The 27813-nt window shown below is 38.7% G+C and overlaps 1 protein-coding gene across 7 annotated transcripts in view; it reads left to right on the top strand.

Moving 5' to 3' along the window:
- Window positions 1–27813, top strand: part of fbxl17 (F-box and leucine-rich repeat protein 17) — a 697249-nt gene that overhangs the window by 658639 nt on the left and 10797 nt on the right. For all 7 annotated transcript variants that reach the window (XM_072281357.1, XM_072281361.1, XM_072281356.1 and 4 more), the window contains one exon: window positions 4129–4271. In XM_072281357.1, coding sequence (XP_072137458.1) covers window positions 4129–4271 — 143 coding nt within the window. The remainder of the gene's footprint in view (window positions 1–4128; window positions 4272–27813) is intronic.

Below are 27813 nucleotides of genomic sequence, written 5' to 3'. Positions count from 1 at the left end.
GATAAACAAGAGATTCTGCAGATGCTGGAAATCCAGAGCAACACAAACAAAATGCTGGAGGAACTCAGCGGTTCAGGTAGTATCTATAGAGAGGAATAAACAGTCGACATTTTGGTTCAGATCTGAAACATCAACTGTTTATTCCTCTCCACAGATGCAACCTGACCTGCTGATTTCGTCCAGCATTTTGAGTATGTGGCTCATGTGTTGTGAATGTTGGAATGTGAAATTAGGAACTGGATATATCAATAACTTATCAATACAGTCATTTATTTTTTGTCCATCTGGTTTATGAATTTTAAAACTGCATGAGATTACCTTCTTCATATGTGAGTCTCCAAAACATTCACTGTATTGCTTCTGAAATGCAAGCCTTCTCTGCAATCACTAATGAAACACATCGTAACATTAAGGCTACTCAGAGAAAATATTTGCGCCATTCATGAAAACCTTCATTTCACAATGGAGCTTCTTCATGTACAAATACTAAAATTTTGCCTTATGTTTTGTCTTTTAAAATGGCATTCTTCAATGTGGTGCCTTTTCTCAGAAATATCTTAAAATGTAACCAGCAAGGAAATGTCAGGAGTGATTAGTGGGCAAACATCACAGCCATTTAGCACCTAGGAACATCATTAACAAATATCACTTTAACACAATCTGTTTTTGGTGTATTGAGGAAGAAATATTGGCTCATACAAAAAGAATGCATTTTGTTCTTCATGAACAAGCATTTAGATCTGAATTTAACATCTTTAGAAGGAATACTCTTATAGTGATACTTTAGAACTATCTTGGGATATCAATTCGATTGAAGTCATGAAGTACCACATCTAAAGAGGGTCTTAAGAATATTATTGTGTAAAACTGAACTGATTAAATAAAGCAACAAAATGTTCTTTGCCATGGACCTTTCCAGTGTCAAGTTGTTGGTTAAAAGCACTGAAAACAGAGTTTGATTTATAAATTTTATGATACAGGTTTACAGCCTCTACCCCAACCTGAAGTCCACAGAACCTTGCTTAATGGTATTGATCCATGGCATAAAAAAGATTCGGAACCCCTTCGCTAAAGGGATAGACTCATGATGAGCTCACTAACATCCTGATTTGAACTGTTTGTGAAACCAGCAACAACTGAGGAGACAAAGGTTTTTTTTTGGTGTTGACCATTAGAATACTGGGCAAAATAAATTTGCCACAAGAAGACAATGCTTTCTAGTCAACCTGCTAGGATAGCCGCACGGTAGTGTAGCAGTTAGCAGGACGTTATTACAGCTCGGGGTGCTGGAGTTCCACGTTCAATCCTGGTGTGCTCTGTAAGGAGTTTGTATGTCCTCCCCATGGAATGTGTAGGTTTCCTCCAGGTTCTCCAAAGGCATATACAGGTTAGCAGGTTAATTGGTCATTATAAACTGACCCATGATGAGGCTGTGGTAAAATTGGTGGGTTGCTGGGCAGCGTGGCTTGAAGGGCCAGAAGGGCCTTTTCCGTGCTGATTCTGTAAATAAATAAAGTGAATTGACATTTGTCAGTTACCTGACATTTCTAATGAACTGAGGGTTTATACCATCCCTGGATTACTGCAAATATAGACTTAATAAAATCTTATGTTTATTCAATTACTTTCTTAGTATATTGAATATAAATTCTGTTTCTCCTACTGATCACTCATCTCCTTCTTGAGGTTTTATAAGGCATTGGTCAGACACATTTGGAGTATTGTAATCAGTTTTTGGTACTACATCTAAGAAAGCACATGCTGGCATTTGAGATGGTCCAACGGATGTTTACGAGAATGATCCTTGGAATGAATAGGCTAACATAGAGGAGTGTTTAATGGCTCGGAGCCTGTATGCACTACTCACAACACACTGGAGGAACTCAGCAGGTCGGGCAGCATCCGTGGAAACGATCAGTCAACGTTTCGGGCCAGAACCCTTCATCAGGACTGTAGAGGGAAGGGGCAGAGGCCCTATAAAGAAGGTGGGGGGAGGGTGGGAAGGAGAAGGCTGGTAGTTTCCAGGTGAAAAACCACTAAGGGGAAAGATAAAGGGGTGGGGGAAGGGAAGCAGGGAGGGGATAGGCAGGAAAGGTGAAGAAAGAATAGGGGAAAACACAATGGGTAGTAGAAGGAGGCGGAACCATGAGGGAGGTGATAGGCAGCTGGGGGAGGGGCAGAGTGACATAGGGATAGGGGAAGGGAGGGGGAGGGAATCACTGGAAGTTGGAGAATTCTACGTTCATACCAAGGGGCTGGAGACTACCTAGACGGTATATGAGGTGTTGCTCCTCCAACCTGAGTTTAGCCTCATCATGGCAGTAGAAGAGGCCATGTATGGACATATCTGAATGGGAGTAGGAAGCAGAGCTGAAGTGGGTGGCTACTGGGAGATCCTGTCTGTTTTGCCGGACGGAGCGGAGGTGCCTATATGCACTGCAGTTTAGAAGAAAGAAGAGAGATCTCATTGAAACTTACTGAACATTGAAAGGCATAGGTAGACTGGATGTGGAGAAGATATTAACAATATTAAATAAGTCCAAGACCAGAGGGCACATCCTCAGAAGAGAAAAATGCCCCTTTAGAACAGAGATAAGGAAGAATTTCTTTAGGCAGAAGGTGGTGAACCTGTGGAATCAAATGCCACAGATGACTGTGGAGGCTAAGTCATAGTGTATATTTAAAGTGGAGGTTAATAGTAATCTTGATTAGTAAAGGTGTTGAAGGTTAATTGGAGAAGGTAAGAGACTGGGGTTGAGAGGGAAAATACATCAGCCGTGATCAAATGGCAGAACAGAATTGATGGGTCAAATAAACTAATTCAACTCCTATGCCTTTTGGTCTTATGGTCTCACTCTCATACTACCCCCAAACATGCACGATTTTGTTTTCTTCTGAAAATAAACCCAATCTCTCTTATTCCTTGGTCACTAGACAATATACAAAATGGATCTGAGGGATTAGGTTTTTACTATTTCTTGGCTGTGTTACCAGTGACCTAGAAGCTCCATATCTTACATTGGTACCTGAATTACTCTGCCAAACCTCATCAGAATCTTTTTCAACAATGGCCAGAAAATATGTTTGCCTTTAGGGTGTTTGCATGCTATATCAAAGGGTCAAATATTTATCTAAATTACATAGCTAATTGATCTTATTTTGGCACAAAGGATATAAATAATTACTATGTAATAGATCTGGAATGTTTATCTTGATACATCAGGCTGGCATCCAACAGAAAAACTCTCTTCGTTATGGCCATCGAGAGTAAAGAATTTTTCTAATGGCCATTAACTATGTCTTGAACAAACAAAAATAATGGTTTTTAATTCAACCATAAACTCTCAGAGTCAAAACATCATGGGTAAAGGACTGATTCCACACATTTTATTTGATTAGACTGACCCTTCAGTGGAATACTGAGGGACTACAATACAATTGTATGAGAGAAAAAATACATTGTAAACTCAATTGTTTTGAAACCCTTGCAGAACATTGAGTCAAATTGTGGTTTCTTATGAAAAACTCAGATTAACGCTCATTTCTATTTATGGAATTTTTTGTTTTTTTTTAGTTGCTGGTATATTAACCAACATGACAGGAATTTCACAATGTGATTTCTTTAAACGGACTCTTCTACCTGATGTAGTTAGCTGGTATAGAAATACAAATTATTTCTTTGCTTTCATCTGTTCTTAGTTTGATAACAAAATCTTTTAAGGCATAGCTGAATTTTTTCTTTCTGTTTTCCCTACATGTAATTCAAGCATTTTACACTTCATTCTTCCCTCAATCCCTCCTATCTATTTGGTGGACGGTTAGTCAAACAATTCAGGATAATTCAGTTATATATGGAATCAATTATAGTGTAAGGTGAGCCTGCTGCTCATTATGCTGCCTTATGCCATTCCCTTCATGGTCTTAAACTGAGCTGTGTTGTTCTTTTGAGAAAAGGGGCGAAATAATTGACCATGTCATCCCCAACTACACGCACACCCATCTCAGAAGTCAGGAGTAGTAAATGTCAGCAGTTGGCTGAATATAGGCCAAGAGTAATTATCACCTTAAGTAAATGACAATAATGGTTGTCTACACAGAACTAATTGACTATGTCCTTATTTGTTGCAGCTTTGATTGCGATTGGGCAATATAGTGCAACCATAGAGACTGTGGACGTAGGCTGGTGTAAAGAAATCACAGATAAAGGAGCAACCCAAATCTCACAGACCAGCAAGTCCCTCAGGTATTTGGGGCTTATGAGGTGTGATAAGGTAAGAGGCTTCACTGAAGATGCTAAGATTAATTAAACCTTATCATGTTAATACTTCATTCATTACTTCAGAGTCATCTGGTATGTTCAGTTTTGTTATGGTGTTATGTAAACTGATAAAAATACCAGAGTTTATTTCATAATAATATTTGATACTGTATTGAAGAAATTAAAAGACATTTAAAAAAAGCATTTTATTATCAAATCAAATTGCAGTGTGCATAGAAGGAAATACCCACTGATTACTCCCAGCTTTTCTCAGAAATGTCGCTAAAAAATGATGCTAATTCTCTGTGGTGATTCCTTGTAACATTTTTTTAAGATTAGTGGGATCATATTTGAGTTGTTTGGTTCTGCAGTGTGGAGAAGGATAAACACATATTGCTGATATGTGTACCATACCGCCCTAAGGAAAACAGTTCTGAAGGTAGATTACTGTGGCACAGTTATTAGTTCGCCATCATTTTCTCTTTGGTGAGCTTTTATAGTCATCAAGATGAAGTTTGACCATGCTGAGGACTAGAATAGTGACCAAAAGTTAACATTGAGGAGTTGTGGAATAGGTAAATAACACCTGCAGAGTGTAGGGCGATGATTCAGTTTGTCTGCAAACTTTCCATTTTGTTGGGCCAGGTCTTCAACTTCTGTGATTTGTGATTCACATTATTTTGCCTATTGCAAAGTGACTTCTATGCCACAGATGAGAGGTACTACTTTACTACAAAGCTTTGGGCAAATACTGAGAAGGCTGTTCATGCACTATTGGAATATGGAGTAACAAACAGTTTGCTGGAGGAACTCAGTGGGTCAAATAGGATTCTCTTCCCACACAGATGCTGCTCGACCCATTCAGTTCTTCTAACAGGTTGCTTGTTGCTGATGTGCAATCTTGGAGATTCAAAAGGATGGAAGATACACAGTTTGAAGGTATAATCTAATGTAATATATACAAGCACAGGACAAAAATATACCACATATAATCCTCAATTCTATGTCAATATTACAGAATGTTTTTTTCCATAAACAAAAATAAAGTCCAAACTAAAAACAGAAAGTGTAAGACATCTTTTTGGAATGGAAGGTAGGTGAAGCAAATGAAATTGGAATTGAACTGCAGTTATGGGTATTTTCAGATGAATGTGTTGCAATGCTCTATGTTAGCAACTGAGTCTTGTAATTTCTGTCCTTTTATGACTTTTTCCAGATTCTCTAAATGGAGTCTTTGTAATGTGAACTCTTCTGCTCTACCAAATCCCTCACAATGTTTCAACATAGATAAAAGCAGATAAGCTGGGAATGGGGAACATCAGAGTATTTATTGCAAGGAGTTTGTGATACTTCACAGCAAAGTACTTGTTTCCCATTGGATGGGAAACTATGTTATTAATCAGTTTTAACTTTCAGGTAGGCCTGAGGCTCCTGCACATTCAAGTGAATTGATTGCCTTTGATGCCAACCTTGCAGATCAAGTAACTTGTTTCCAGGAACAAATTCAACACAGATTTAAATCTTTAAAATATTCTGACTTCATCTGGGAAAGTTGTCGAACTAAAAAGCTGCACAAAGTAGTATGTATTTTGTTTTATTTTTTAACTTTTTTTTCTTAAAAGTCTACAAAAGGAATCCACTGCAAGTGATTTGTATGATAAAATTTTGTTTCTAATTATCATCATCTTAATGTATGACAGCGGAAGGAATTCAGATGTTGAATTTCAAGTCTTGGAACCAGGCATCTCACATCACTGCTTGATGTTGGCCATATGCCCTGGAAAAAAATCAAGGGGGGAAGACTTTGATAAAATGTTCCATTGTTTGATTTGTTGTTGCTGCCAATATATCTGGTTTAGAGTTTCCATAATGCAAAAGTTGGCCATTTCTTCCTCAGTTTTTTATACCCAGCTCGAGGGCGCCAGTGTACAATGCCCCCTCGGTCGACATCTTCCTGATAGCAAACGGAAATAGCTGTTTTACTTGTTTTACATCTGTTTTTCACTTTAAATGTGTTTCTGGGACTGTTGGACCCCGCGATTTACAGTTTGGAGATAATTTGAGTGATCCAGCTCTTTCCTGGCTCTGAGAAGATACCGGGAAGCAAGCGCATACTCGGGCGGCCTCATGCAAAGAAACTTCGAGACGAGGTGCGAGCCGATGTTCGACTCCATTTCACCGTTTAAAGCATCCATTAATTGTCGATTAAAGCATCGAGGAAGACTGAGACATTGAGGCAAATGCAGAAGGCGAGTGAGAATTTCAGTGTCAACTGCCTGTCTTTTGTTCGCTGCCAGAGAAGGAGTCTGTGAGCAGCCTATTGCTGTGTGGCTCACTGTGGCAGGCAGGTAGGCCTCTCTGCCTCGTGTGGTGTCCCTCTTTTTTGATGAATATCGATGATATCATAGGATGGTATCGTGGTTCTGCATTTGGATTGGACTATTGCATTTCTGGACTGTGGACTTTTTCAGTCTTATGATTTTTATATTCTGTGTTATTGCCAGTTCCTTTTTCATTTTGTTGTGCGAGAGAATGGTGCTTGGGATTGATGTTCTATTAGTTTTTTGTGCGGGGGAGTGGTTTTTCGGGGTATCAATGTCCATTTTGTGAGGGAGGAGGGGGGTTGGGGAGGGTTGATGATCGGGATGCCATTCTGTTTTGTACAGGGGTGTGGTGGGTTTGTTATATCTCCCTGAACGACTTTTATGTTCTTTCTTTGTTTCGTGACTATCTGGAGAAATACAAATTTCAGAGTTGTACATGAATACATGCTTTGATAATAAATGAATCTTTGAAGATCTAGTCCAGGTATTGGTTCAAAAAGGTTTGGTAATAAGGTCTTTCTTCCTTTGAGAACTCCATTATTCCTTGCTACTGAACAAGGTGATTGATTGGAACTTTTCTCCTGGTCTAAGATTTTTGGCATGCCTTCCATCCTGTGGTGGATCACGTTGGGTTTGTAGAAAATCATTTAGCAAAAGAATGGTGGATCTTCCTGCTCTTATATCTGGGAAAAGATGTGTCCTAGCATCAGCTGACAGCCATTAACATTGGTGTTCTGCTGGCAATAGATGTGGCTGTGTTTTATTCCACACCCAGCGTTCAGGTTTGGTAGCTGTCTATCCACAAAGGAGCATAATACGTGACAGTAGAATATTCCAGGACATGTCTTTTTTTCTGTCTCCTAGTGGCTTTTAAGAGTTTTTGCAGAAGATTTCTTCACCTTTTATTTGGCCATCAACAAATATTAAAGGTGAAGGGCTGGTCCAGCCATACATTTAGGTAGCTCACAAAAATCTCTATGATTCACTTACTCGCCCTCAAATGTTGTGTCCAACTTTACTGTTAAGGTTGAATTTCGATGGATAGTGATGTACTTTCTAGTAGAAGAAATTTCAAACCAATCTTTTGAATTTTTTTTAGTGTTCAGCTGGTTAAGGTGGAGTAGTGGTGACTTATGTAATTAATCCTATATCATCATCGTCATATATGATTTGGCTGATGCTGAGTCAGACATGTAATGTCAGTACTGAAGAGTGTTAAAGCAAAGAGCAATCCTTGCAGGTGTCTATCAACCTCATGGATTGATTTACTTGTACTCCATGGTAATGTATTCTTGAGGTAAAGCAATGACAACTCTGCCTAGACATGTCTATTTTATAAGTCTGGTATTAAGCATGTATGATCCACACACGGGTCTGCTTGATGTGTTTCGAACATTGATGTAATGGAAGCTGGCTAACGAGAGAAAGCTAGCAAAGGCTCGCTAATGCTGCCAGCGGTCTAGGAAAGTTGCTACAAAAATAGGTTAAGTGGTACCCCGACTGTGCTTGCAGATATCTATTCTGGAAAGAAGCCATCTTCACCTCTATAAGCAGTTATGATCAAATTTCACAACAGTGATATTAAACCTGATTCTGATTCTGGATTATGGTCACCAATTCAGTGTACACCTTGGAGAAGAATAAATAAGTGAATTCCTCTAATTATTGATGAACTTTTGTAAAGATGATCTTTGTGCATCAGCCAAATCTACACACAGTTTCGATGTTAGGTTACCTGTGTAAGTACAAATTATGGGTAACTGGAAACAATAAGTCATTGTAACAACACAAAAAACATAAAACATTTGTCATAATATTGAATGAAGGAATCAAGTTCAAGGTTTGACTCAGCTGAATATATCTCTTTCTAGAGTAAGTCTGAAATCTCTATTCCCATGAATTACTGGATAAAGCAGTGAATATGTCATGAGAAATGTCTCTGGACCTCTGTCTTTATTTCATGTACTCTGTATTTTCAAAATCATCAATGTGGTTCATTATGCTCCATTCAGTGCTGTGACACGCTAGTTGGCTGATGCCCAATTCGTGTATTATAGCAAGAGTTTATGTAGAAAGTTTTAAAAAATGAAGTTTTTTCCCTTAGCTAAAGAAAGTGAGCAGGGAATTGTTCAGAAACAGGTGGGTAAATAAAAAAGGAATTAGGTTTGCCAGCTTGCACTTTTTGATTGGTGCCTGTACTCAGACATTAGCTGCATTATGACTCAGAATTGGCAGCTCAACGAATCTTGATTTAATTTATGTACAGTTGCATCAAAATTTAGATTTAGAGATATAGTATGGGAACAGGTACTTCAGGCCCGATGAGCACGTGCTTCAGGCTGACTGTAACATCGAAACAGCGATGGTTTGTCTCCCCTCTCGCTGTGGAAGGAACGGTATCTGTCTCTCCTTTGTAACTGAGAGAGCGAGCCTGAGGGATGTTGAAATGTTGGAGTGAACAGTTAGTTTTTGATGTACTATAGTTTTTGCTGTTGCTGGCATGGTGGGTGGTGGGAACGCTGATGCTTTATGCTAGAATAAGGAGGGGGAGGGGGAGGGTTGTTGCTGCTTGTGCATGAGAGCAGGTTAGGGGGCTTTGGGGCTTTTACAGGTTCTTTTCTATCATTCATTCTTTGGGGGTTTTTTCCCGTTTTGGGGATGTCTGCAGAAAGCGAGAATTTTAGGTCATATATTGTATACATTCTCTGATATTAAGTGGAACTATTCAACCAAGTGTCCAATTATCCTAATATCCAGTCCATCTTTGGAATGTGGGAGGAAGCTAGAGCCCCCAGAGGAAACCCACATGGAGAAGTACAAACTCTTTACAGGCAGTGGCAGGAATTGTACCCAGTTGCTTGAGCTGTAAAGCGATGGACTAACTGTTATGCTACCGCGCTGCCCATAAAGAAAACTAAATATCTGGTTATTCAAGTACTTGAATGAAACATATCAAATAGAGAACAGGATTATGATGAACAGCTTCCACCAAATTATTTTTGTTCATAATGCTATAAATTAATGTAATAGAAGTTTTTAACTGAAATCCTCGAATACCATTTCCAGCCTAAATGACATTATATGTTCTCACAAGATGTGAGAATGTGAATTCATTTTAATGCTAATGAAATGAGCTGTTTCAGTGCTCTAGCACCCTTATCCCAATGACTTTTGGTCTTATATATTTTTCCTGAATCTTTCTTTGTTCATAAAGAGAGAAGATTTTCAAGTTAGTGCTAGATTAAAGGCAATATTCTACTGCCTGCTAATACTGTGACAACTTCAATATGCCTGCCATAGCTATTTTCCACATTACTCTTATCATCAGGAATCCATCACGTGGACTTGCTCTGGGAAAGTGAAAGACTTGAAAACGATGCTGTTATATGTTATGTCATTCAGTCCCCTTTAATTCCAGTTGCTGGCATTTTGGACATGTACCATTTGGAAATGTCAGTTATTCATTTTTCTTGTAAAATGTGTCCTTTCTGTTGCAAAACCTGATAAATATTTTTAAAAGAAACCTTAGATTTGGTGGTAATTTGTTTCTTTAAACCTTAGTTCTATATTTTGGGGGTTAGAGTTTAAAAAACAAATTAACACCAATATATAAAGCACACTATTATACTTTTGTCCCAAAATTCCTTTTCCTCCACAATTGCTTTATTCATGAATCCCAATGCTTTTTAAGTGTCTATTGAAACCTAACTTTTAAAATCCAGTTTCATATTTGGTTTAGTCTATTTAGACAATGAAGCATAACTATAGATACTATCTGTACTAGGGCAAACCCATGAACAAATTATACACGTAAATAGAGGGTTGTATTGTCCATTCTTTTCATCTAATCTCAAATCCCCCTCCACATCTGCTCCAAATCAGACAGAATACCTACCATTGCAAGTCTAAATACAATGCCTGTAACATAAATACCAGACCAATACAGAAGCAAAATCTCAATATCAGAAAAATATTTTTGCATCTGATGAGAGAAGTTTAGACTTTAAATATACTTAGGTACTGTACCTGTTTCATTTCAATGTCTACTTTGAAGATTGCCAAGCGTCAGTACATGTGCATACGTCCTTGGGGAGAGAGCTCTGCATTTTCTTTGACATCTGATTCATTATCATTTGGGTACAATGTGATTTGTGCTTATATGTAAGGATTTGGTGCTATTCTTACTGCATTTTGTTGAGAAACTTTTTTTCTCTTTTGGGGAATTTGCATGATAGATATTTATTGCTTTTTAGAACAGCAGGTATGATATTCTCGAGTTTAAAGGAATGAGAGACAATCTCATTGAGACAAGTATTCAAAGATTCAAAGTACATTTATTATCAAAGTACATACAGTATGCAGTATACAACCCTGAGATTCATCTTTCTAAAGACAGCCACAAAACAAAGAAACCATGGAACCCATTCAAAACTCTTATCAAACCCCTCCCCCAACATGCAAAACAAAGAACAAATCATACAAACAGCAAAAAAACTAGCAAAAAACACAATATAACATCAAGCCACAAAGTCATCAAACAAGTCCGGGAATATTCAAGCAACACACATAAAAGTTGCTGGTGAACGCAGCAGGCCAGGCAGCATCTCTAGGAAGAGGTGCAGTCGACGTTTCAGGCCGAGACCCTTCGGCCTGAAACGTCGACTGCACCTCTTCCTAGAGATGCTGCCTGGCCTGCTGCGTTCACCAGCAACTTTTATGTGTGTTGCTTGAATTTCCAGCATCTGCAGAATTCCTGTTGTCCGGGAATATTCAGTTCAGTTCAATCTAGCACTGTGTCGTACGTTGACTACAGGTCACAGAGCCAGTCCGCCCCATTCAAAATCACACAAAATAGCAGCCAGAAACTAGAAACACATAATAACGTGAACTACAAAGTCCGATCCACAAACCGTGTTGATTAAATCTTGCCTAAGACCCCAGACTCCAGCTGCATTGAGCGAGAGGGAGAGAGAGAGATTGATTGAATGCAGGTATATTCCTCCAGGAGCAGAGAGTGAGTGAGAGACCGGACACTCACAGGCAGATGGTGCTGATCACCAGCTCACCTTTCACTCTTGTCATTGATTTCAATTTTCCTCGACACTTTAGTCGGTGAGATCATATACAGTTCCTATGAGATTGATACAGTAGATACAGGTATAATGTCTAGAACTAGTGAATACAGGTTGAAGGGATTAACCATTCCAAACTGAGGTGAGAAGAAACTTCTTCATGAATCTTGGAATTCACCATATTTGAGGGCTGTGAAGGATCAGTCGCTATTTTCCAAAGCATCTGAATCAAAGTATTTGGGATTGGAACAGCAAAGTAGCACTGAAGTAAAAGAGAAGCCATGATCTTACTGAATGAGCAAGCAGGAAGGACTAGATAGCTTATTTCATATACAAGAGAAAATCTGCAGATGCTGGAAATCCAAGCAACAAGCAACACGCACAAAATGCTGGAGGAACTCAACAGGCCAGGCAGCATCTATGGAAAGGAGTATAGTTGACATTTGGGACAAGATGTTTCAGTCCTGCTGAGGGGTCTTTGCCTGAAACATTGACTGTACTCTTTTCCATAGATGCTGCCTGGACTGCTGAGTTCCTCCAGCAGTTTATGTGTGTGGCTTATTTTATATACTGTTTCCTGTGCTCCTGTGTTGTATATACTTGGTTTATTTCAGCTACAGGCTCCTCAAGTTATCATTATCATTCTGCAGTGAACATAGAATAGTATGTTCATGTGGTGCCAAACCAATTAAACTAATCCCTGCTGCCTGCACAGTGCCCATTCTCTATTCACTGCACATTCACGTGTCTACGGAGAGCCTCTTAATTGCCTCTATCGTATCTGCCTCCACTACCATCCCTGATAGTACATTCCAAGTATCCACTACTCTCTGTGTATAAAAACTTACCCCCCCTCACTTTTAAACATATGCCCTTTTGTATTAGACATTTTGACTCTGGGGAAAAATATACTGGTTGCTTATCTATGTCTGTCATAATCCGATATGACAAGCATCGATGTACAGCTGCATCTTTTTCCTGCTTCTATCAGATCTCCCCTCAGCCTCCACTGTTCCAGAGAAAACAAGCCAGATTTTTCTAACCTTTCCTTCCAGCACATGCCTTCTAATCCAAGCACCATCCTGGTGACTGCACCACATATGACTCTATATGGGAGTTGGCAATTTAAGTGGTTTTGGCATGGAGTGGATAGGCTAAAGAGCCTGTTTCTGAGCTGTACTTCTCTATGACTCTGTGGCTTCATTCTCCACATCTTTGCTGTAACATGCTGAAAAGAACTGAATGCAATAGTTGAGATATGACCCAGCCAGAGTCTAATAAAGCTGCAAAGTAACTGACTCTTCATCTTGACTAACAAAGGCAAGCAGGCCATATGGTCTTCTTATAACCCTTTCAAATTGTGCAGGCACATTCAGGCAGCTATGGGCATGGACCTCAGGATCCCTCTGTACAATAACTAGCTTTCACAGCCATTGAGATGATTTTGGTGCAGTGAGCATTGTAATGGATTAAAGATAGGAGTCAAGTTGTACACAACGAAGTCCCACAAACTAGTGACTGATGATCTGATTTAATGATGTTGATTTAGGACTAAATATCAGCTAAGATGGCAAGGGAACCCTGTGCACTGGTTGAAAATGGTGATGTGAGATCTATGTCCATCTGGCAGCAAGTTACAAAACCTTTCTTCATTGTCTCAGCTGAAAGATGACACTTTCAGCAGGCACCATTCAATTAACTTTGCACACTGGAGTACAGCCTAGGGTTTGATCTTCTCTTAGAGTAAACTTTCAAGAACAGGGCACAAATGAAATTCTTTAATCTGTTGTACCCATGCTGGAACTTTGAAAGAATTGATTGGTTTGTTGCTCCTACTCCAATTGTAGAATTTTGTTTTTTTTCAAATACATATAAAGTTTGTATGATAAGATTATAAATTATAGGAACAGAATTGAGTCATTTAGCACATTGAGTCTGTTCCTCCAATCAATCACGGCTATTCTCCCACCTTCTCATAACCCTTAACCCCCTTAATAGTCAAGAACCTATCAATTTCTGCCCTAAATAAATGCAATGTCTTGACCTCCACAACCCACTGTGGCAACGAATTCCACAGACTCAGTACTCTCTGGCTGAAGAAATTCTTGCTCATAACAATTTAAAAGGACATCCCTTTATTCTGAGGCTGTGCTCTCAGATTCTAGACTCTCCTACTAAAGGAAATGTCCCCTCCAGGTCCATTCTATCCGGGGCTGGATAGAGTGGGCATAGAGCAGAAGTATCTGGTAGATTTCAATGAGATCCCCTCTCACACCTGATTCCCAATCCTTTTAGATACTGGCATTCCAGATCATAATAGCTCATCTTCAACCCTTTTGTCATTCTCAAATCCATAATCTTTGTTTATTGACTTGATATCTGGGGAAAAGTTTCTTCGCACTTACTTAAACATTGTTATTCAGTGAGTATCTGTATCTCCAGTGTGAAGACAGCTCTTGATAAGAGCACATTAATTCTCTCATAGACAATACATGAAAGAATTGCTGCATTGTCTTCCATCAAATCTCTCATGAAATTGAAAATTAAAGTGGAAGATTGAGGATCTTTGAAGGAATAATTATTTAAATGCTGTATTAGTTTGCCCATGAAATGGGAAAACTAAGATTTTTCTATGTGGTTTCTTTTCCGGGCCTAATATGCTCCAGTGTTGTTCCTCCTTAATTAGTATACCCATCTGTCATCAGCAGCTTGATTGCATGGAGACATTATGTATTAAGTTGGCATTTTTCCAATTATTCTGGAAAAAAAGTATCTAGATAATTGTGGTAAAAACTGACTTAAAGTTAAATATACCTATCATATTTAAGATTTAATACCACTTTTCTCAATAATACAGTTCAAAAATCCAAAAATCTGTACTGTAGTGGTCCATCATAAAGCTTGCTCATCCTTTTGATCATGATGTGAAGACAATGAAAGAATTAAACTGAATGTTCCTTGGCATATTATTTTAAATCAGAATTGCTTATTCATGTAATTATTGTATCTGCTATATACATAAGGCATGAGTAATGTCTTGTTTTACAGACCAAAATAATTAATTTGGAGTAAAATTAAAACCAGTTGCACCAACCATGTTTATTAACTTAATGCAAATCTATGACAGGAGCTAAAGGGCCCAGAATGCCAACGTATTCAGCTGTAAAATATATGGAATGTTTTGCCAATTTTAAGTTAATTCATATGTGATTTTTAAGCAAACCTTCGGATGATTTTAGTACCAATCAATAGTTTACCATCAACCTCAGCCTTCTATTTTGTTTCACTAGCACACATTATTGCATTTTGTAATCCAAATTGCATTAGTTATTAGTTACTAGGAACAGCTTCTTCCTCTCTGCCATATTATTCATAAATGGACATTGAACCCATGAACACTACCTCACTTTTTTAATATATATTATTTCTGCTTTTGCACTATTTTACTCTGTTTAATATACACATATGTACCTAGTGTAATTAATTTACTTTTTTTTTCTATATTATGTATTGCATTGTACTGCTGCTGCTAAGTTAACAAATTTCCTGACACATGCCAGTGATAATAAACCTGATTCTGATTCTATGCAAGGTAAATTTAAATTTACAATCAGGGTAATAAAATAATCACAGGCACCAAATGGCTTGGTTTAATTATGGCAATGTGCTGATATTTAGAAACTTGGAATTTTGCTTGATTACCTTTGAGAATCGGAACTTTGCTGTCAGTGATCAGAAATGTTGGCATTCATCAGTTCACTCTGACAGGATCCCAGACTTGCATGAAATGTACAGGATTTTCTATCACTGAATCTGCCCATACATCCTGACGCAAGCTGCGCTCACGTTTATATTGGAGACTAGTGGCTAGCGCAGCAGAAAACAATCAGAACAAGTCTGACCAATGTAAACGTAAGCACTCAGCAGACCAACACTCATTTGCACACTTAATGATGTCACCTCAACTGTTGATGAAATGTTTGTGACTTAACCTCCAGGCTCAGTGAGCAACCTTACAAACATGTGTGTAAGATATTTATATGATGTTAAAGGACCACGGCAGATCAAATGATCTTGACTTTGAATGGCAATGACGGAATGTTATACTTTCAACCACCAGGCTCCTGAACCGGAGTGATAGTTTCACCCACCTCAACGCTGAACTGATTTCACAATCTATAGACTCACTTTCAAGGACCTTACATCTCACGTTCTCAATATTATTTTATTTGTTTATCTATTTACTTATTCATTATTAGTTTTTTTTGTATTTTCACGGTTTCTTTTTCACATTGGTTTTTCGTCAGTCTTCATGTCTCGTTTTCATTGATTCGATTGTATTTCTTTGTTTTGCTGTGAATGCCCACAAGAAAATGACTCTCAGGATAGTCTGTGGTGACGAAAATTTACTTTAGACTTTGAACTTTGAACTCCCTCACTCAGCTAATCAGGAAAAGAGGTACATTCTGAAATAAAGCACGAGTCAATGAAGGGATTCCATGGAATTAAATAAGAGTTAATATTTAATTTTTCAAGCTTGCGGCTTTTGTATGTGGTTTAGGCTTCATTTTTTCCATTTTGTAAAGTCAGAGCCTCTTCTCATTCTGTATCATTTGCTGTTCAGCGCAATCAGAATTGCAAAGTTGTTAACTATTCTGACTATAAAAGATCAGAGCACTTTCAAGGCTAGGCGAAGCCACGCACTTGTATGACTCTATTGATTATCACTCGCTCCAGGCAAGGCCGCCACAATGGAAGAAGAATGGATTGATCAGAGCCATAAAAAATCATCAAAAGAATTCATTGTTAATCAAATTAGTGTCGGCAAGGCCTCTTTTCCCATTTGCAATCATCAGAGTAACCATTATAGAGAAAAATATGTTAAAAGCAAATGTCACTTTTTCACATCCTGGAGAGTAAATGTCAGGAAGGAAGAATGAAGTCTTTTTAGATTCGCTAACAATTATATAGAAATGATTGCAGTCCCCTTATCAGGGTGTATTATATATCCCACTATCAATGTCTTTTTTGATCTTTCTGTTTTGTATAAGTTTAGAGAGGGTTGTTTCCTGACTGGATAGAGGGAGACTACTGTCAGAGCATCTATCACCATCTGCAGTGGAAAGCCCATCCACAGAATAACAACAGACAGATTACTTTCTTTCTATCTCTCGCTTATTTATCCTTGGTAGTTTAATCCAACATAGTAACAAAGTAGAAATATTTGTCAAATGTGTTCAACCTATCTTGTGAACACATACCCTCTGAGAGAAAATGAATATCTATTGGTATAACACACACAAAATGCTGGAGGAACTCAGCAGGCCAGGCAGCATCTATGGAAATGAATCAACAGTCGACAGTTTGGGCCAAGACCCTTCATCAGGACTGCTCTCTGTAGAAGCATTTACAGAAGTTAATCTTGGTTCAGATTAGGGACAGGTCATTTAAAAAATTTCTAGGAAGAGGTACAGTCGATGTTTCGGGCCGACCCTTTGTCAGGACCCTTCGTGAGTCCTGACGAAGGGTCTCGGCCCAAAACATCGACTGTACCTCTTCCTAGAGATGCTGCCTGGCCTGCTGCGTTCACCAGCAACTTTGGTGTCTGTTGCTTGAATTTCCAGCATCTGCAGATTTCCTCGTGTTTGCGTCATTTAAAAAATTGCTAATTTGATGGCTTTGGGTGAAAAATGTATGGTGTGTTCTGCTTCAAGCACAACCTTTTCTTCCAACTTTAAATTTATTATAGTTTACTTGTAGGAGTCTATGTTTTCTACTTATGTTTCTCATAAGTTTATTTTGGTATGTTTATGAAGCATTTTCGCAAGGCTCTCTTTTAGGACCAACCACCCTCAACTACTTCTTTAATGACCTTCATTCCATTCATTATAAGATCAGAAAAGACAATGTTCAATTCTATTCAGAGTCTTCATTTAATTTTGCAGTCCACACCTGTATGCAGCCAGTCTAAAACAATATCCAGGCATGCATTGATAAGCGGAAAGAAAATTTCTGTAACATTAATTTCAGTTACTCACTAGACTACAGCCTTCTACAAAGCTCTGACCTTTACCATCAAAAAAGGCAGAAGGCCTTCAAAGTTAAAAGTAAATTTATTATCAAAGTACATATATGTCATGAGATACTACCCTGAGACTCATTTTCTTGTGGGCATTCACCGTAATTACAAAGCAACACAATAGGTCTGGCTGGTGGCGCAATGACATTGGTGCCGGACCCAGGAGCGGAGGTTCCCGGGTTCGAAACCAGTTGGGTCCGCTCCCGAGTATGCCTTCCATCCATGCCGGGTTGAGTGTCAAGATTGCAACTCGACCTCGTAAAATATAGGGAAAAATACTGCGAAAATGTCCGTGTGAGGAGTGACGCGCCACACAGTCTCTCTCTCTGTCCCTCGCTTCGCGCCGCACCTTGTAAAAAGCCATGAGAAAGACATCATCATGGACGCACACACGCACAGACTCGCATGCACGCAGGCTCGTACCAAAAGAAAACAAAGCAACACAATAGAATCAACGAAAAATCACACACGCCCAAGACAGACTAACAACCAATATGCAAATGACTACAAACTATGCAAACACAAAATGAGAAAAAATATATAAATAAGCAACAAATATTGAGAACATAAGTTGTAGAATTCTTGAAAGTGAGTCTATTGGTTGTGGAATCAATTCAGTGTGGGGTGAGTGGTTAATCCAGATGGTTGAAAGGAAATAATTGTTCTCGAGCCTGGAGGTGTGGAACCTGAGGCTCCTGTACCTCCTTCCTGATGGCAGCAGTGAGAAGAAAGCATGGCCAGGAAAATAGGGGCCTTGATGATGGAAACTTCAATCCCTGCAGGCCCCTTTCTGAGATGAGCACAATGTTGTCTAGCGATTATATCAAGTCTTTCATTGTCGAAATCTTGAAGCTCCTTTTTCAACAGTACCTTCACGAGAACTCAATAAATAGAAGCAAGAGTAGGTTGTTCAATCTTATTTTGAGACAGTGACTTCTAGTTCTAAACTTCTCAGCCTGTGTCAACCCTGCTGAGATCTTCAAGAATGTTGTACACTTCACTGAAATCAGTTCTCACTCTTATAAACTCTAAAGGTCAGAGATTCTGCCCACTCAACCTCTCCTTCAAAGACAGGAACCAGTCTGGCTATTTTTTCTGTAATATCTTAATAGCAGGTACTTAATTTTTTTGGATGAAGGAGCAAACTGTTTATTATATTCCAGTTGTGGTTTAATTAAAAAATAAAATATCTGTTCTTTTGAACTCAAATCCTCCAGCACTGAAAGCTAACTTTCCTGACTGCCTGCTGTGTTTGCACGTTTGCTTTCAGTGATCTGTGTACAAAAACTCCCCCTCCGCCACCCACTCCAGGTGCCTTTGAGCATCAACATTTACTGATTGCTCACATTTAGAGAAAAATCAGCATTTCTATTTTTACTACCAAAATGGTTAAGCTCACATTTTTCCACATTGTACTCCACCTGCCATATTGTTGCCCACTCACTCAGCTTTGACTTGTTAGAAATAGTGGTTTATTTTTATTCTTTGTTTTCTATCTGCAAATCAATTTCGATCCACACTGGTATATTACCCTCAGTTATATGTGCCCCCTGCTAAAAGGCTGCCAAAAAATCAAAAACACCACATGAACTCTACCAGACACACACTCTAGATTCAAGATTCAAATTGTTTAATGTCATCTCCAGTACACAAGTGTAACGGAGAACGAAATAATTGTTACTCCAGATCTGAAGCAGCGCAAAAAACACAATACAGTAATAAGAAACATGGCAAGTATAAATACATAAGAGGGCTTATATATGTACTAAGATTGATTGTAGGTCCATAAAGTGATGCTGTGCGCAGTAGCGTCTGTATACAAGATGACTCTGACTGGAGATGATAAGGTAGTGGTCGAGGGTTGTGGAGGAGTGGGTTAGTGGGTGGAGGTGTTGATCAGCCTTACTGCTCAGGGAACGTAATGGTTTTTTCGGTCTGGCACTTGTGGCATGGACGCCACATAGCCTCCTCCCTGAGGTGAGTGGGAAAAGCAGTCCATGAGCATATGGGTAGGACCCTTCATAATATTGCTGGGCCTTTTCCTGGCACCTTTCTGTATATGTGTCCTCGATGGCAGGTAGGCTGATGCCGGTGATGCATGGAACAATTTTGACCATCTTTCGTAGAACCTCTCTGTCCGCCGCTGTGTAGTTTCCGTACCATGCAGTGATGCAGCACGTCAGGATGCTGTCCACTGCCTACGTGTAGAAGGTCATGAGAATTGATGTGCATAATCCAGCTCTCTTCAGGCTCCTCAGAAATTAGGTGCATTGGTGAACTTTCTTGATTAGAAGAGAATGCCAATAGATTTTTTTAAAATCCTTTTCAATTAAGCATGTGGTTCTGTTCTGCCATATTATTACCCAGTAAATATCTTGATGTGACATCCATTTTGTGGATTCAAGCATTTTGCCAACTGCAGATTGGTGATTTTGTTTTCTCTCTCCCTCCATTCTTAAATGGTGAGGTAACACTTGCTACACTGCAATCTGCAGAAATCTTCCCAGTAGCTGTTGAATTTTGGAAGGTGATAACCATCATTAAAGACTCCACCTACTCCAGACATTCTCCTTTCTCCCTACTTTCAATGTATAGAAGATACAAAAGCCTGAAAGCATATACGGCCAGGCTCATTGACAGCTTCTATCCTGCTGTTAAGACTATTGCACAGGCTCCTATAACCATAAGATGGACTCTTGACTTCACAATCTACCTCTTTAAGATCTTGCAAATCATTGTCTTCCTTTCTCTGTGCTTTCTCTGTAGCTGTAGTACTTTATGCTGCATTCTATTATTTTACTATATACTACCTCAATGCACTGTTGAAATGAAATGATCTGCTTGGACAGTGTGCGAGACAGGTTTTTCACTGTACCTCAGTCTATGTGACAATAATTACCAATTTATCAGAAAATCTGCAACTATCTCTGTTGACATCGCTTTCAAAACTAAAGGATGATGTAGATCCCCTGGTTCTGGGGATTTATCATTTGGTTTATTACCTTCTCTAGTGGTACTTCTGCACTAATACAGTGGATTCCAGATAAGACCGTAAGATATAGGAGCAGAAATAGGCCATTTGGACTATCTAGTCTGCTCTGCCATTTCATCATGGCTGATCCAATTTTCCTCTCAGCCCCAATCTACTGCCTTCTTCCCGTATCCCTTCATGCCCTAACCAGTCAAGAATCTATCACCCTCTGCCTTAAATATACATAAAGATTTGGCCTGCACAGCTGTAAATTCCTCAGATTTACCACACTATGGCTAAGGAAATTCCTCCTCATCTCCATTCTAAAAAGACGCCTCTATTCTGAGGCTGTGTCCTCTGGTCTTAGACTGTCCCACCATAGGAAACATTCTCTCTGCATCCACTCTATCAAAGCCTTTCACCATTTGATAGGTTTCAATGAAGTCACCCCTCGTTCTTCTGAATTCCAGTGAATACAGGCTCAGAGCCATCAAATGCTCTTCATATGACAAGCCATTCAATCCTGGAATCATTTTCATGAATCCCCTTTGAACCCGCTCCAGTTTCAGCCCATCCTTTCGAAGATAAGGGGCCCAAGATTGCTCACAATAATCCAAATGAGGTCTCACCAGTGCTTTATAAAGTCCCAACATTACATCCTTGCTTTTATATTCTAGTTCTCTTGAAATGAAAGCTAACATTAAATTCGCCTCCTCACCACGACTCAACCTGCAAATTAACCTCCAGAGAATCCCACAAAGATTCCCAAGTCCCTTTGCACCTCAGTGTTTTGTATTTTCTCTCCATTTAGAAAACAGTCAACCCTTTCATTTTTTCCACCAAAGTGCATGACCATACACTTCCTGACACTGTATTCCATCTGCAATTTCTTTGCCCTTTCTCCTAATCTGTCCAAGTCCTTCTGTAGCCTCTCTACTTCCTCAAAACTACCTACCCTTCCACCTATCTTCATATTGTCTGCAAACTTTGCAACAAAGCCATCAATTCCATCATCCATATCATTGACATATAATATAAAAAGAGTTGGTCCTAACACAGACCCCTGTGGAAGACCACTGGTCATCGGCAGCCAGCCAGAAAAGGCTCCCTGTATTCCCTCTCTTTGCCTCCTATCAATCAGCCACTGCTTTACTTATGCTAGAATCTTTCCTGTAATACCAGAGGCTCATAGCTTGTTAAATAGCCTCATGAGTGGCACCTTGTCAAAGGCCTTCTGAAAATCACAACATCAACCATTCTCCTTTGTCTAACCTGCTTGTTATAGTGGGACACATCGAGACCAGTACACTTTGGCCCAATTAAGTGGCCGAATTTCATGGAAATAGTTAAACAGCTGTATAAAAAGACCAACTACTTTTTAACTGTGTAACAAATAGTGTATTTAAATGAAATAAAGAACAAATTAGAACATTACCAATACTACTACAGTACTATGAAACTATTAGTTCTGAGTAGTTACTGACAGAAGATTCATCCACTGTATGCTGCCGTGTTCTTTTGAATGACTGTAAATGAACAAAGTTAGCACAGATGGCTTGGGTAATTTTTTCAGCTAGTGTCAAATCTTTTTATGACATCTTGGCAAGAGTCAAGTTTTCTAAAGTGGAAAATATTAAACAAAATGATCAAAAATCACTGCTTTTTGAATCAGTGTCCAATTGGCCCAGGTGGATGACAAAACAGAAGCATATGCACCTCAGGCTATTTAAAAGCTGTTTGTTCTAAGCATGGGTCATCGACCACACAACTGCAAGTGACGGATGCTAGTTAGAAACTGTTTGAGAACAGTCTTTTGTATCAATGAAGCAGCAAATAAACAAAGGGAATCCTGGCTATTTTCTCAATTAGCTTTCGTTCTTTAAGAGTTGTCCCAAATAAGCGGCTGTCCTGATTAACTGATGGCCCAATTAACCAGAATCCACTTACTCTGCTTCTTTATCTGCACAGTATCCTAGCCATGTATCTTCACCAGAAGGACCACAACAATTTACTACCATCTAGTCAAGGGGAACTAAGAAAAGCATGTTGATATTGGTCTTGCCAGTAACATCCACATTCCTTTAAGACATTTTTTAAAAGCACATAAATAGAACAAGAATAGTGGCAAAGTCAGATGTGAAAGACAAAGATTAGTTTTATTTGTCACATGTATATTGAAACATACAGCAAAATGAGTCATTCCTGTCATAGATTGCGATGTGCTGTGGGCAGCTCGCAAATGTCATCACACTTCCAGTCCCAACATAGCATGCACACAACTCACTAAACCTAATTGTACATTTTCAGAATGTGGGAAGAAACTCATGCAGTTACAGGGAGAACATACAAATTCCTTACAAACAGCATGGGAATTGAACCCCGATCAGTGATTAATGATGGTGTGAAGTTATGGCCCGAGTACAGAGAGAGAGAGACACTAAAATGAATCAACAGTTCACTGACTTTTAATAAGAACTATGCAGAATTAAAGGAAAAGCAATAAATGCTAGGCCAACAGGGCCATTAACTAAAACCCTTAAACTGAAAGCTAATGCTGGCACTGTGGCTTGGAAGCAGTAACTTAACACTAAATAAATACCACTCCAGCATCAATTTAAATGGTGGTCTTCTTTCCCGGAACAAGGACAAAAGTAAGCAGGGAGCATTGATGTTGCTGTACTTTTGGTCAAGACTCAACGAGATTGAAATGAGAGGAAGGGAGTTAAATGCCATCACAATGAAACACTAATTAGAACATGCACACTCACAGGCGTGATTATTGACCCTGTTCAGCAGCCTGCCTGCAAGGGTGCTTAGGTCCTGTGACAGAGTCCATGGTTCGCTGGGCTTTAAAGCAATTGCACTCACCACTAAACAATGGTGCCACCCCACTGATACTGATCTAACAAATAATGCTGCTATAAAATAATACCGATATTCTTAAAATATAGCAAACATCTATACATTGGAAATAGGAAATAAACATCCACTACAACCAAAATAAGAATGAGCTTGGTCTTTGTTTTTTTTTTCATTTTTTTGGTTGTTGAGAACCGAAGGCTATATTGTGAGAAGAGTAAAGCTCAAAGTAAGTTTGTTGTCAAAGTACATATATGTTGCCATATACAATCCTAAGATTCATTTTCTTGTGGGCATACTAAATAAATCTATAACAGCATATTAACCATAATGGAATCAATGAAGGACCACACCAATATGGGCGTTCAACCAATGTTCGAAAGACAAAAAATTGTGCAAATGCAAAAGGAATGAAATAATAATGGTAAATAAATAAGCAATAAATATCAAGACCCTGAGGTGAAGTGTCCTCGAAAGTGAGTCCATAGGTTGAGAGAACACTTCAATGATGGGGCAGGTGAAGTTGAGTGAAGTAGTCTTCTTTGGTTCAAGAGCCTGATGGTTGAGGAATAAGATGTGGCTGAACTTGATCAGCAGAGTCAAGTATCTGCTGCTTTACTTTCTTAACCCAATTGAATTTATTGAAGTAATAACAAAAGAAGATATAAAAGGATATATTTAAACTATATTTACATTTTCAAAACAACCCTATTATAATATTTCAGACAGACTCATTATTAAGGTCAGGAATTAGGGAACAGGTGGGAGATTACATACCAAACTGATTCTGAAAAGATGAACTGACAAGGTAGTTAAAGAAATGAGTCACTCAGATTGGTAAAGTGTTGACTGTTGGTCACCTTGCATAGAATTGATCTGGATTTGGGACACGGGCCAAATAGCCCATGGTATCTCTTCCTTTTGTGCATGGAAGAGTTTGAAACGCAGATAGCCATAACTTTAAACTGCCGTGTTCCAATAATCAGCTACAAGGAAAAGATCACTTTTTTAATGTAAACACTGTCTTGCAATGTCAAACACGTCATTAGCTATTGTTCAATGTTTTTAGTGAATCTTGAAAAGTAAGCAGTTTTGTTAATGGGGAGAATGCTATCTTTACAGCATGCAGACGCGAACACTACCACAGATTAGGTACAGAAAAGTAAATCATGTGTTATGTCTAGCAATGTGCCTTTTCTGCAGAGATGCCGAGTTCATTGTACCGTATTATGCATGTTATTTTCACAAGTTTTCATGAGTAAATGGAAGTCCAGTATTGTGTTCACTCATTTTATCTAGTGCCCTTTCTGCTCACACAGTCACAGAGAAATGAGAAACCTTCATTCTTCATCAGGCATTCAGAGTAAACACACATTAACTGGGCCACTCTTAAGTCTTTTGAGAATGTTTTAAAATCATAAATATTGGTTTACAGTTTCTGGTACTGATTGACAACTGGAACTTCATCCAGTATATCTGTGACATATTTGAACTGTTACCTTGTATACAGTTATCTAACAGCAAATTCAGAGGTAAATCCACTTAAAATAGGAAAAGGGGCAGCTGATCTAATTTGAATTGATGAGTTGGACGAAGCTAAATGTCATTTGTCATCTTTGCCAATCTTAGATTGTGAGAGGAAGTGTGAGAGCTGAGAATGATTCACCTCCAGATCTGCATTACATATGGAAAAACAGAAAAGTTATAGCAGAGAGAAGCCATTAGTTCTATGGAGTTTATATTGTCTGTATGCAACAGTAATCCACTAATCCCGCTCGCTTGCCTTCTCCTAATGGCCCTGCAAACGTTTCCATTTCTTATCCAGCTGGAGCTCGTTTTGCCACAATTGAATATGTCCTTGCTATTGTCCCTAGCAGTGCCTTCCAGACCCTAACCACAATGAGTAATAAAGATTTCTGTTATATTACTTCAGGTTTTCCCTCCTAACCTGTCTCCTTTATTCTTCATCCTTTAAGTGATATTCTATTGTTACACAAAGATAAATTTGCATTAGTCCTCTCAGCAGCCACATAACAGAGTAATATATTCATCCATTTCAGGACTCTGTTTTCTTATTTGGGCTGTTTATACATCAAATACTTTGGCATAAGATAAGTGAATGAAAACAAAAATCCCTCAATTACATATAAGAATGCTCTTTAGTTGTCTGATTTGGATAATTCTGGTACTGCCACTGAAGATGGGGGTGGGAGGGAAGGGGCTGGTGATGTTGTGGGCTGGGTGTGTTTGTATGTGATGTTCATCTTAATGTTTTACCAGTGATTTTACATTTCCATTTTTCGCAGCATATATTTTGTATGCAATTTCTTTCTAACAGTTAAGAAAATGAAATCTTGCATCTAATGAGTCACAGGTATTGATATGTTAAGCAGTTTCTTTTCTAAGTTCTCGGAACATCTTCATTTGCATCTTTAGAGGTTTGAAACCGTACCTCCTGACATATTCTGAAGTATCTTTGCTCTTGATGTGATTTGTAGTTTGCCTTGAAGTTCCATTCTACCATTGTTCTATATCATGTATATAATTCAGCATTTCTGATCGGTTCAATTCATAATTTTTGTGTCCGTTCAACCTTGTGCATTTAGAAAAAAAATTTAAAACATAATTCAGCTTTTTAAAAATAAATAATTTAAAATTACCCCAAACCAGTAGTGAGATAGCTGCCCACTTTATGGGATTTCTGATTTTCACCTACATTTTATGATGGTCTAATTTCACTCCGAAATACAAGCAAATAAAATTGAATTTGAAACACAAAGGAACTTAAAAATTGATTATACAATTGTTTAAAATCGACATTGAAACCCTCAGTTTTGATACATCTGTGCTTTCCAAATATCAGTCCCTTTCTGTTTGAACATCCTCAAACATGAAGATATGTTTAATTCCAATCAACAGATTCTTTTTGTTTGCCCCTACAGCACCACATGCTGATTTTTGATCCATGTGGGCCCTTCACCTACTCACCTATGCTATGTCCCTCAGTTACAGCATTAACAGGTGTATTGATATGGCAACTTGTTTTTCCTGTCTATGTTCTGCTGACCCATCATCAGTCTGCTTCAGTCTCACATCATTTTTTAATGAGTAACAAATACTTTACACCATAAATCAGGAAGAGTGCATTTGCAAGAAGCTCTGCCGCAAGAAAGCAGCATCCATCATCAGTGACACCTCCCCCTCCCCGCCCCCCCCCCCCCGCCATCCTGGCCAGGCTCTTTTCTTGTTGCTACCATAGGGAAGGAGGTGTGGGAGCCTTGGGTCCCACACCACCAGGTTCAGGAGCAGTTATTACCTTTCAACCATCAGTCTCCTGAACCTTTGTGGATAACTTCACTCACCTCAATACTGAACTGATACCACAAACTATGGACTCACTTTCAAGGACTCTACAGATTTTTTTTTAATATATTTGCACAATCTGTCTTCTTTTGAGAAATTGGTTGTTTATCAGTTTCAATGTATAGTTTTTCATAAATTCTATTGTATTTCTTTATTTTCCTATAAATGCCTGCAAGAAAATAAATCTGAAGGTAGTAATATGATGGCATATACATACTTTGATAATAAACTTACTTGACTTTGACCAATATTATGTTTCATTTGGACCATCTTTGGTCAGATCTGATTTGGAGTACATCGTTTTGCTTCGGGCACCGTGACTCGGGGAGGATTTGTTCCCCTTGGAGGGAACATGAGACACATACATCAAAGCGATGCCAGACCTTAAAATGATCATGACAGGACAGGCTATCTAAACTTGGCTTCTGTTTCCTGGAGCTCAGATTGTTCAGAGGTATTCTGATTAATATATTTGAAATGATAAATAGGTACAGACAAGTTAATTCTTCTAATGGGAAAATGGTTAATTCTTCTTCTGGAGCAAGTAACTCAGGCATGATTTTAACATCAGAGGAGGCTGTTCAAAAAAGGATTGGGAAACATATTGATGTTATAGAGGCTGGTGCACTTGAAGTGTTCAAGACTCAGAATGATAGATTGTTCAGTAACAATTCAAAGGATATGAATCACAGTTGAGGCACACATCACACTTAATGTAACTGACTGTTAGATCAGACTTAATGGGTTAAATTGTCTACTCCTGTTTCTCAGGCCTAAGTCATTTTGCCATCAAACCTTACAATTAACTCTGAGCTTCACAGCTGATTAGTCATTTTTCTTGGCTACTCTGTCAGTGTGAGCCATACCAAACTTTTGTTCCATTTGAC

Source organism: Mobula birostris, chromosome 17, assembly GCF_030028105.1.
Source record: "Mobula birostris isolate sMobBir1 chromosome 17, sMobBir1.hap1, whole genome shotgun sequence".
In the NCBI taxonomy this organism is placed as follows: domain Eukaryota; kingdom Metazoa; phylum Chordata; class Chondrichthyes; order Myliobatiformes; family Myliobatidae; genus Mobula; species Mobula birostris.
This window is presented reverse-complemented; position numbering and strand designations above follow the sequence as displayed.